This window comes from Palaemon carinicauda, chromosome 28 (assembly GCF_036898095.1).
Source record: "Palaemon carinicauda isolate YSFRI2023 chromosome 28, ASM3689809v2, whole genome shotgun sequence".
NCBI lineage: Eukaryota > Metazoa > Arthropoda > Malacostraca > Decapoda > Palaemonidae > Palaemon > Palaemon carinicauda.
The window spans coordinates 59,503,798-59,516,297 of NC_090752.1; the positions used below are offsets into that span (position 1 = coordinate 59,503,798).

The 12,500-nt window shown below is 39.5% G+C and overlaps 2 protein-coding genes across 2 annotated transcripts in view; both read right to left on the reverse strand.

The window, feature by feature from the left end:
- The window catches only part of LOC137621833 (protein SpAN-like), a 341,729-nt gene that overhangs the window by 212,116 nt on the left and 117,113 nt on the right, over window positions 1-12,500 (reverse strand). The window lies entirely within an intron of this gene.
- Window positions 11,645-12,500, reverse strand: part of LOC137621836 (skin secretory protein xP2-like) — a 930-nt gene continuing 74 nt past the window's right edge. Inside the window, exon 1 of the mRNA XM_068352343.1 lies at window positions 11,645-12,500. This exon is cut by the window's right edge and continues 74 nt beyond it. Coding sequence (XP_068208444.1) covers window positions 11,645-12,500 — 856 coding nt within the window.

Below are 12,500 nucleotides of genomic sequence, written 5' to 3' on the forward strand. Positions count from 1 at the left end.
ATGGTATTTATAGGCTACCTTTATCTTAATCTTAGCTATTTCTTATTCTTTGTTTTCCTTTCTAATAAATTGAATGTCTATTTTTCTAGCAAAGCCAAAAGTTATGATTACAAAATCCTCATCATCAGCGTTCCTTAGACAATGACACCATCACCTCTTGATAATGAGGGGCAAAAACATTGTATTTCTACGTAGAAACTTTCTTGACACCATTAATTGGCTCTTGTTAGATGTGTCACTCTTTCATACTGATTTGACATATGTTATGCCAGGTAGGCCTCTATATTTTAGAAAACAAACGAGATATTTAGACAATATTAAGCCATTTTTTTTTATCTAAAAAAGGTTTCGAATGTGTGAGTTCTAATAAATAGATGAATGAATAAATAAATAAATAAATAAATAAATAAATAAATATCATTATTATTATTATCATTAAATGCTAAGCTAAAACCCTAGTTGGAAAAGCAGGATGCTATAAGCCCAGGGGCCCCAGCAGGGAAAATAGCCCTGAGAGGAAAGGAAACAAGGAAAAATAAAATTTTCTAAGAACAGTAACAACACTGAAATAAATATTTCCCATATAAACTATAAAAAGTTTAACAAAACACGAGGAAGAGAAATTAGACAGAATAGTGTGCCCAAGTTTACCCTCAAGCAAATGTCCTCTAGTAATCACATCGTTGTCGAAGTCATCGTTGTTGTTAAAAGTCTAATATAATCAAAAGATGCCTTATCATAAGAGCTCATCATCAACATAATTTGGAGGCTTAAAGGGCGCTCATGAATGGCAGGGGCAAGGGACAGTTACATTGCCCTATCTAGTCGGACAATGCCCTAGAGACTGACCATATGATAAGCGCTCAAGCCTCTTCTCCACCTAAGTTAGGACCAAGGAGGGCCAGGCAAGACTCGGCAAATAGATCTATAGGCTCTTCCTAACCCCCCAATCCTTAGCTCACAAGGATGGTAAGGTTACAGCGACCAAAGAAAGTAAAGAGTTTGAGAGGGACTTGAGAACATAGTCGGACAATGCCCTAGAGACTGACCGTATGATCAGAGCTCAAGCCTCCTCTCCACCCAAGTTAGGACCAAGGAGGGCCAGGCAATGGCTGCTGATGACTCAGCAGATAGATCTATAGGATTTCCATATCCCCCCAATCCTTAGCTCACAAGGATGGTGAGGTTGCAGCGGCTACAAAAACTCACGACTCAAACCCCAGTCTGGCGTTCACCAGTCATGGACTTTGACGTTCCATATCTCGCCAAAATCAATCAGAAAGTCTAATAGGGAATTTCAGTATCAAGTACAGGTTTCATGTCCTATGCAACTACGTAACTAAAGTGTTGAGTTATAAACTATCATAGTTCAAGTCTATTACCTTCAACACCTCTAGGCAATTGAGAACCTCAATGTATAGGTGCAATTCATATACATAATACACAAATAATTGGTCTTGGGGTAGGAATAAAAGTCTAATCTACTGATGATTCAGGGAAATTAACTAACGTTTTTAAATAATGACAATGTGATATTAAATAATAATCCGTGAACTTAAACAAAGCAAAATAATGACTCGTGATCTTTAACAAAGCAAAATAATGACCTGCAAATTTTAATAAAGCAAAATAATGACCCATGCTCTTTGACAAATCAAAACAAGTGTCAAACAGCAAAGCACACCCCTATAAAGAAAGAAAAATAATGACCCGTGATCGTCGACAAAACAAAACTAAGTGTCAGACACGGCATATTACAACTAATGCACACAGAAAACTAATGACCCGTGCTCTTTGACAAACCAAAACAAGTAGTGTCAAACAGCAAATCACACCCTTATAGACAAAGAAAAATTATGGCCCGTGATCTTTGACAAATTAAAACAAGTGGTGTCAAACAGCAAAGGACACCCCTGTAAACAAAGAAAAATAATGACTCGTGATTCGTCGATAAAGCAAAACAAAGTGATGTCAGACACGGCATATTACAACTATTGCACACAGTAAAATAATGAACCATGCTATTTAACAAATCAAAACAAGTATTGTCAAATAGCAAATCACACCCCTATTAACAAAGAAAAATAATGACTCATGATCGTCGACAAAGCAAAACAAAGCGATGTCAGACACGGCATATTACAACTATTGCACACAGTAAAATAATGAGCCGTGCTCTGGACAAATCAAAACAAGTATAGTCAAATAGCAAATCACACCCTCATAAACAAAGAAAAATAATGACTCATAATCGTCGACAAAGGAAAACTAAGCGATGTCAGACACGGCACATTATAACTATTGCACACAGAAAGATAATGACCCATGCTCTTTGACAAATCAAAACAAGTTGTGTCAAACAGCAAAGCACACCCCTATAAACAAAGAAAAATAAAGACCCCTGATCGTCGACAAAGCAAAACTAAGTGGTGTCAGACACGGCATATTGCAACTATTGCACACAGGAAAATAATGACCCGTGTTCTTTGACAAATCAAAAAAAGTAGTGTCAAACAGCAAATCACACCCCTATAAACAAAGAAAAATAATGACTTGTGATCGTCCACAAAGTAAAACTAAGCGGTGTCAGACACGACATATTACAACTAATGCACACAGAAAAATAATGACCCGTGCTCTTTGACAAATCAAAACAAGTAGTGTCAAACAACAAAGCACATCCCTATAAACAAAGACAAATAATGACTTGTGATCGTCGACAAAGCAAAACTAAGCGGTGTCAGACACGGCATATTATAACTATTGCACACAGAAAAATAATGACCCGTGCTCTTTGACAAATCAAAACAATTAGTGTCAAACAGAAAATCCCATCCCCATAAACAAAGAAAAAGGATGAAGTCATCTTCTACAAAGCAAAACAAGCGGTGTCAAATACAGCAAATCACACCCACATAAAAAGATAAATAATGTCCTATGATTTTCAACAAATCAAAACAAGTGGTGTCAAACACGGCAAATCCTGCCGTTCGCATAATTAAAAATAATGACCCGTCTTCTTCAACAAAACAAAAGCAAGTGGTGTCAGACACGGGAAACCTCACCCTTGCAGATGAATTTTTACATTAAACACTACCATTGCTCTAAATATTTTTGCATAGTTGCAGTATCCGTCAATAATATTAAACGAATATGAATAAACTTGTTGAATTCAGGTGAAATTAAATTTGACCATTCTGTAACCTTGAAAATTCGACCCCATTGAACCTACCATTGAACCTTGAACCTACAAATCTTCGAAACTTTGTATTTTCACTATTTTCATATAAAGATTTATATTTTCACACTGTAAAATGACGATTTTGGTTTTGATTTTCAATAAATTGGATGAAATTTGACAGAGTTATAGTAAAAATATGATTTTGACCTTTCAGGTCAATGTGACCTTGACCATAAACCTATGATAACCAAATTTCTGTGAGGTCTATTGATCCAAAGTGCAAATCACTTGAAATTTTCAATTAAAGAAAGCAAATTTGCACCGACTAGCAGCGGTGCCCTTTTAGCTCGGAAAAAGTTTCCTGCTACGTGATTGGTTAGAATTAACTTTTCTAACCAATCAGCGAGCAGGAAACGTTTCCGAGCTAAACGTGCACCCCTGCGAGTCGCTGCAAATCTGACTCGCTAAAAGAATTGACTATAGTAATTATTATGTAAAGAAAGGAAACAAAAAAATAACAAATAAACAGACAAACACAGAAATATAAATAGACCAAAAATAATATCAGCCACTCACCTCAGTAGGGACAGTATCAATACCTGTGATCTTTAACAAAGCAAAATAATGACCTTTGATCTTTCACAAAGCAAAATGATGACCTTTGATCTTTAACAAAGCCAAATAATGAAGATCTTTAACAAAGCAAAATAATGGCCTTCGATCTTTAACAATGCAAAATAATGGCCCTTCATCTTCAACAAAGCAAAATAATGGCCCTTGACGTTTAACAAGGCAAAATAATGACCCTTGACCCTTAACAAAGCAAAAATATAGGCCTTGATCTTCAACAATGGAAAATAATGACCCTTGATCTTCAACAATGCAAAATAATGACCCTTGATCTTCAACAATACAAAATAATGGCCTTTGACATTTAGCAAAGCGAAATAATGGCCCTTATCTCCAACAAAGCACATAATGACCCTTTATCTTTAAGAAAGCAAAATAATGACCCTTTATCTTTAACAAAGCAAAATAATGACCCTTGATCTTCAACAAAGAAAAATAATGGCCCTTCATCTTTAACAAGACAAAATGACGACCCCTGATCTTTAACAATGTAAAATAATGGCCCTTGAACTTCAACAAAGCAAAAAAAATTACCCTTGATCTCTAACAAAGCAAAATAATTACCCTTGATCTTTAACAAGACAAAATGATGACCCCTGATTTTTAACAATGTAAAATAATAACCCTCAATTTTTGCAATGCAAAATAATGACCCTTTATCTTTAACAAAGCAAAACAACGACCCTTGATCTTTAAGAAAGTAAAACAATAGGCCTTGATCTTTAACAAACCAAAAGAATCTCCATTGATATATAACAAAGCAGAATGATGACCCTTGACCTTTAACAAAGCAAAATAATGTCCCTTGATAGTTAAAGCAAAGTAATTACCCTCGAACTTTAACAAAGCAAAATAATGGCCCTTGATGGCTAACAAAGCAAAATAATCGCCCTCGAACTTCAATAAAGCAAAATAATGGCCCTTAATCTTTAACAGAGCAAAATAATGACCCTTGATAGCTAACAAAGCAAAATCTTCGCCCTTGATCTTTAACAAAGTAAAATGATGACCCTTGATCTTTAACAAAGCAAAACAATAACCCTTGATCTTTAACAAAGCAAAATGATGAACCTTGATCTTTAACAAAGCAAAATAATGGCCCATGATCTTTAACAGGACAAAATGATGATCCCTGATCGTTAACAATGCAAAATAATGATGGCAATCTTTAGCAATGCAAATTAATGACCTTTAACCTTTAACAAAGCAAAATGATGACCCTTATTCTTGAACAAAGCAATAAATGGATCTTTGATCTTTAACACAGCTAAATGATGACCCTTGATCTTTAAGAAAGTAAAATAAAGACCCTTAATCTTTAACAAAGCAAAATAATGACCTTCAATCTTTAACAAATAATGGCCTTTGATCTTTTACGAGGCCAAATAATGACCCAAGATCTTTAACAAAGCACTAACCTACATACATTCGTGCAACAATGAATAGACCAATGCATATAGGCTGAGTGAATTGTTATTGTTATTGTTGTTGTTGTTGCAAATTACCTGGCCCGTTCATGATAGGCCATTTGAATGGGGAGTAGCTTACAGGGACCAGATGAGGGTCCCTGGGCACACATCTTTGGTTCCATGGACCAGATGAGGGTCCCTGAGCACACAACCTTGGTTCCAGAGACCAGATGAGGGCCCCTGAGCACACAACCTTGGTTCCAGGGACCAGATGTGGGTCCCTGACCACACAACTTTGGTTCTTGGGAACAAATGAGGGTCCCTGAGCACACAACTTTGTTCCAGAGATCAGATGAGGGTTCCTGAGCACACCAACTTGGTTCCAGGGACCAGATGAGGGTCCCTGACCACACAACTTTGGTTCCAGAGACCAGATGATGGTCCCTGAGCACACAACCTTGGTTCCAGGGACCAGGTGAGGGCCCCTGAGCACACAACCTTGGTTCCAGGGACTAGGTGAGGGCCCCTGAGCACACAACCTTGGTTCCAGGGACCAGGTGAGGGTCCCTGAGCACACCAACTTGGTTCCAGGGACCAGATGAGGGTCCCTGACCACACAAATTTGGTTCCAGAGACCAGATGAGGGTCCCTGAGCACACAACCTTGGTTCCAGGGATCAGATAATAGCCCCTGAGCACACAACCTTGGTTCCACGGACCAGATGATGGCCCCTGAGCACACAACCTTGGTTCCAGGGACCAGGTGAGGGCCCCTGAGCACACAACCTTGGTTCCAGGGACCAGGTGAGGGTCCCTGAGCACACAACCTTGGTTCCAGGGACCAGATGAGGACCCCTGACCACACAACCTTGGTTCCAGAGACCAGATGGGGGTCCCTGAACACACAACTTGGTTCCAGGGACCAGATGAGGGTCTTGAGCACACAAACTTGGTTCCATGGACCAGATGAGGGTTTCTGAACACACAACCTTGGTTCCAGGGACCAGATGAGGGTCCTAGAGCACACAACTTGGTTCCAGGGACCAGATGAGGGTCCCTGAGCACACAAACGTGGTTCCAGGGACCAGATGAGGATCCCTGAGCACACAGCCTTGGTTCCAGGGACCAGATGAGGGTTCCTGAGCACACAACCTTGGTTCTAGGGACCAGACGAGGGTCCCTGAGCACACAACTTGGTTCCAGGGACCAGATGAGGGTCCTGAGCACACAAACTTGGTTTCAGGGACCAGATGAAGGTCCTTGAGCACACAACCTTGGGTCCAGAGACCAGCTGAGGGTCCCTGAGCACACAACCTTGGTTGCAGGGACCAGATAAGGGTCCCTGAGCACACAACTTTGTTCCAAGATGAGGGTCCTTGAGCACACAACCTTTGTTCCAGGGACCAGATGAGGGTCCTTGAGCACGCAACCTTTGTTCCAGGGACCAGATGAGGGTCCTTGAGCACGCAACCTTGGTTCTAGGGACCAGATGAGGGTCCTTGAGCACGCAACTTTTGTTCCAGGGGACCAGATGAGGGTCCTAGAGCACAAAACCTTTGTTCCAGGGACCAGATGAGGGTCTCTGAGCACGCAACCTTTGTTCCAGGGGCCAGATGAGGGTCCTAGAGCACAAAACCTTTGTTCCAGGGACCAGATGAGGGTACCTGAGCACACAACCGTGGTTCCAGGGACCTGATGAGGGTCCTAGAGCACAAAACCTTGGTTCCAGGGACCAGATGGGGTCTCTCTAAGCACAAAACCTTGGTTCCAGAGACCAGATGAGGGTCTCTCTAAGCACACAACCTTGGTTCCAGAGACTAGATGAGGGTCTCTCTAAGCACACAACCTTGGTTCCAGGGACCAGATGAGGGTCCTTGAGCACACAACCTTTGTTCCAGGGACCAGATGAGGGTCCTTAAGCACACAACCTTGGCTTCTTTTTGGACCACCTAAGAAGTCAAAGTCATTTATCTCATATATTCTCAAGGACTTCCGAGTGGAAAATGGAGAGATGAAAGGCTAAAATAAAGGCGGGGGGGCCGCGATTGGCAAAATGTGTATTGAATGGTGTTAAGAGAGGAATTTTGAGGAACGGATGGTATATGATTCATCGATAGTTTGTTTTATAAATGATGGATAAATTAACAATCTAGATAAAGGTGAATGGGGGAGATATAATTCAAAAAAAAAAAATAGAAGGGTGATTCTTATGAGAAAAAAAATTGAAATAAAAACCAGAGCGAGGTAACAAAACGTCCATCTAGAGACTTATTATATTGTTTGAGAATTCCCTTTTGAGTGTACATTCATGATAACAAAATATTCAAAATAAAATGACTATACATATATATACTGTATATACATATATATATATATATATATATATATATATATATATATATATATATATATATATATATATATATATATATATATATATATAGATAGATAGATATAGATATATATATGTATATATATATAGATATATAGATATATAGATATATATATGTATATATAGATATAGATATAGATATATATATATATATATATATATATATATATATATATATATATATATAGATATAGATATATATATATTATTTTTTTATTTTAATTTTGAATATTTTGTTATCATGAGTGTAGAAATGGCCTAGAGTAACTAGCTGTACTAATATAAGTCTTCAATTATCAAAAAATCACTAATATCAATTTTAAAATACCTCTTCAGTTGATCCAAAACTCTTACAAAACTATAATTATTCACTCTGATATAACTACTTGATTAAGAACCGAATATTCAATCTAAACTGTAATTCAACTGATACAAAATAGAAATAATTGTTATATACCTCTTTCATTAACATAATAAAAAACCCTAATTAATATGACATAGCTCCAATTAATTTGTTCTTTGTATATCAGTTCTAATATTACTCTTTAAGAGACATAACACATCCAAATTTATCCTCATACAACAAGAAATAATAGTTCAATGATTTTTTGGTTAAAAAAAACAAAAAGTAGTAGTTTTAATAAACCTACACCTCAAGTGAAGGGAAACAGCAAATATCCACTCTAATGTAACTTTTATGTTATAAAACCGCAACCAACCTTATACAAAAAGGACAAAATTAATTCTAACGAGAAATATATGTCGCCATATGTCCCTAGATATAATTATATGATTAGCATAAATAATTATTGCTTATTAAACTTTGTAATAACAGAGGTAAAGTCATCGCTCATGGCCAGATTAAAAATCAGTATATGGCACAGTTTTACGAAACCTCATTTTGACTTCAAACATTTTATATCATCATCAGTGACCAGACGTCTCGGTAGTTAATTGCCCGGAACCTCTCGACTGTCTTCAATAGAGCTTTGAGGATCGTGGCAGTAATAGGTTAGTCGCCACTGAAGATGGCGTCTTCCTATTTCACTGTCAGCCTGGTCTTGTTCTTCGTTGCTCCTGCAATCATTGAGGTAATGGGTGGATAAAAGGTTGGGATGGAATGTGAAGATCATGGCCCGGTGGGTGCTGGAGGCACTGGAGGTCTTTCAGTGCCAGTATGTAAATCCTGCAGTTTTTATTTGGAATGAGAAATTAGGATATTGGATAGAAAATTGGAATGGAATGTGAGGACCATGGCCCGGTGGGTGCTGGAGGCCCTAGAGGTTTTTCAGTGCCAATATGTAAATCCTGCAATTGTTATTTGGAATGAGATTAAGATATTGGATAGAAAATTGGAATGGAATGTAAGGATCATGGCCCGGTGGGTGCTGGAGGCCCTGGAGGTTTTTCAGTGCCAATATGTAAATCCTGCAATTCTTATTTGGAATGAGAAATTAAGATATTGGATAGAAAATTGGAATGGAATGTGAGGATCATGGCCAGGTGGGTACTGGAGGTTTTTCAGGGCCAAGATGTTAATCCTGCAGTTGTTATTTGGAATGAAAAGTTAAGATATTGGATAGAAGATTGGCATGGAATGTGACGGTCATGGCCAGGTGGCAACTGGAGGCACTGGATGTTTTTCAGTGCCAAGGTGAAAATCCTGCAGTTGTTATTTGGAATGAGAATTTAAGATATTGGATAGAAGATTGGAATGGAATAAGAGGATCATGGCCAGGTGGGTGCTGGAGGGCTTTCAGTGCCAAGGTGTAAATCCTACAGTTGTTATCTCGATTGAGAAATTAAGATGTGTTAAAAGCCCACCCCCTACACTGTAGTGCCCAACTACAGCAGTGGCCTCCCCAGTGAACAGCTTAAACTCACGGTCCCGTGCTGGGATCGATCTGCCGCCATGTGATTGCTAGGCAAACACGTAACCACTGTACTAGCCATCATCATTATCATCATCTCCTCCTGCGCCTACTGACACAAAGGGCCTTGGTTAGATTTCGCTAGTAGTCTCTATCTTGACCTTTCAAGTCAATACTTCTCCATTCATCATCTCCTACTTCGTGCTTTATAGTCCTGAGGCATGTAGGCATGGGTCTTCAAACTTTTCAAGTGCCTTGGGGAGCTCAGGTGAACGTTTGGTGAACTAATCTCTTGGGGAGTGCGAAGAGCATGCCCAAACCCTCTCCATCTACTATCCATAGATGGAAGAGAGGAAGCGACAATGGCGGTAAGGCAGAAAGCCAAGGAATAGGTGCAGCTATCTGCAAAGTCCCTTAACCCTTTCATTGCCAGTGGTGAATTCAATGAAACTTCTGATGTAGCAAAATCGTTTTAGACCACACAAAAACCCAAGGTTGTTGATATTTATTGGTTTATTGGAATGCTCTTATTAAGACTTTTCCGTTGAATGCAAATTTTCTATAATTTGGATGAGTTTAAAAGATAGTTTCCTATTTCAAATTTTGACTAAAACACTAATGGCAGTGAAAGAAAGGGTTAAGTAATGCCAACAGACATCGCATGAGATTCATACGTTCCTACGAAGTGAATCATTATACATCAAAAGATGGTTCCCAAGTTTCAGATTGTAGATGATTATGGGTTCGAAGTTGAGTTTCTAAGTGTAGTAAGTCCAAAGTAAAACATCTTTAATATCAGTTGGGAGAATTTGATTATTAAGGGTAGAAATTCGGCTAAGGGTATTATGAATGTATGGGAAGCCATACAGGGCCAAGGTGCAACTGGGGATAAATCTTGCTGCTCACACAAGATTGGAAAATGATGAAATGAGAAGAATGGCAGGCGTAGTAAAGATTACAGAGGTGATAAGGGTATCACGTCTGAGATGGTCTGGACATGTGTTGAGGATGGATGGTGGGGAGGGAGTGAAGAGGGCTTGGGAGGAACATATTAAGGGGAGAAGATCCAGAGGGAGGCAGAGAATTGAATGATGAAAAAAAGGAGAAGAATAATATGGAGAGAAAAGAATGACTCAGATAGAAAGCATTGGAGAGGGCCCATCAGGCAACCGACCCCTTGATGTAGGGATAACGGTGGTAATGAAGATTTTTTTTCCTGACACGAATTGTCAAAATCATGGATGCACTTCCAAAGCAGGAACTCTTACGAGCGTTATCAAGGATGTTAAAAGAACCCTGAAAACTGAGAATTTCACGTTTTTTTTTTTTTCCGAACTAAAAGATGAAACCCAACTTGTGCTTTTCATTTACTTTCAGGCTTATCGAATTAGCAACGGAGATGAGTTCCTCGGGAGAAAAATGTCCTTGGTGAGTACAAAATTAATTGCTCGTTTCCTCTTTTTTTTTTCTTTATTTCTTTTTTAATGCCTCTTTTTAATGAAGGCCGGTGACTATCTAACTAATTTGCATTAAAAAACGATAAAAAATCCTGAAATAAATGTTTCCAGACAGACACTGTTAGCAATTTGCATTAAAAACGGTAAAAATCCTGGAATAAATGTTGCCCGGCATTTACCGTTTTAAAAACGGATATATCGACGTAAAGGAATGATATTACGGTCACTAAGCCGTAAAAGATAATAACAAAGTAGGGTATAATTACGGTCGTCTATATTTTACTGAATTATGACTGAGAGCAGTATACAGTATTTTTACGGAGAATTTCTGATTAAAATTGCGGGTTTTTTAACAGTGCATGTAATAATTCGTAGACTAATTTGTAGACTAGTAGATAACCGTGATGATTAAGTTGATGAGCATTAAGTGTTTGTTTAATGACAATGACAATAATGATAATGATAATGATATTGATATTAAATGATGAAAATTTTAATTATCTGTCACAATTTATTAAACAGCAAATTGCATAATTCTCTCTCTCTCTCTCTCTCTCTCTCTCTCTCTCTCTCTCTCTCTCTCTCTCTCTCTCTCTCTCTCTCTCTCTCAACAGTTTTTAGCCCTTAAATTTGATAACTATATTGAATTCTAAACAACAGATGAAAAATAAATAAAAACAAACTATTTCAGGCCCCTATTCAGTATTACTCTTTCGTTTGGTCTTCATTAAGTCTTTTGGAGACGGAGTCTTTTGGAGCCGGGGTCTCTTTTGGAGCCAGGGATTCCTTTGGAGCCAGTGTCTCTCTTGGAGCCAGTCTCTTTTGGAGCCGGGGACTCTTTCGGAGCCGGGGCCAGTTTTGGAGCCGAGGCCACTTTTGGAGCTGGGGCCACTTTTGGAGCAGGGGTCTCTTTTGGAGCTGGAGTCTCTTTTGGAGCAGAGGTCCCTTTTGGGCCGAGGACTCTTTTTGAGCCGGGGACTCTTTTGGAGCCGGGGACTCTTTTGGAACCGCGGACTCTTTTGGAGCCAGGAACTTTGGAGCAGGGGATTCTTTTGGACCCAGGGTCTCTTTTGGAGCCGGGGACTCTTTTGGAGCAGGGGATTCTTTTGGAGCCAGGGTTTCTTTTGGAGCCAGAGCCTCTTTTGGAGACAGACCCTCTTTTGGAACCAGAGCCTCTTTTGGAGACGGGTACTCTTTGGAAGCAGGGTCTCTTTTGGAGCAGGGGTCTCTTTTGGAGCAGGGGTCTCTTTTGGAGCAGGGGTCTCTTTTGGAGCAGGGGTTTCTTTTGGGGTCGGGGACTCTTTTGGAGCTGGGGACTCTTTTGGAGCCGGGGCCACTTTTGGAGCCGGGGCCACTTTTGGATCCGGGGCCACTTTTGGATCCGGGGCCACTTTTGGAGCCGGGGCCACTTTTGGAGCCGGGGACTCTTGGAGACGGAGTCTCTTTTGGAGCCGGGGTCACCTTTGGAGCCGGGGACTCTTTTGGAGTAGGGGATTCTTTTGAAGCTAGGGTCCCTTTAGGAGCTAGGGTCCCTTTTGGTGCCGGATCCTCTTTTGGAGCC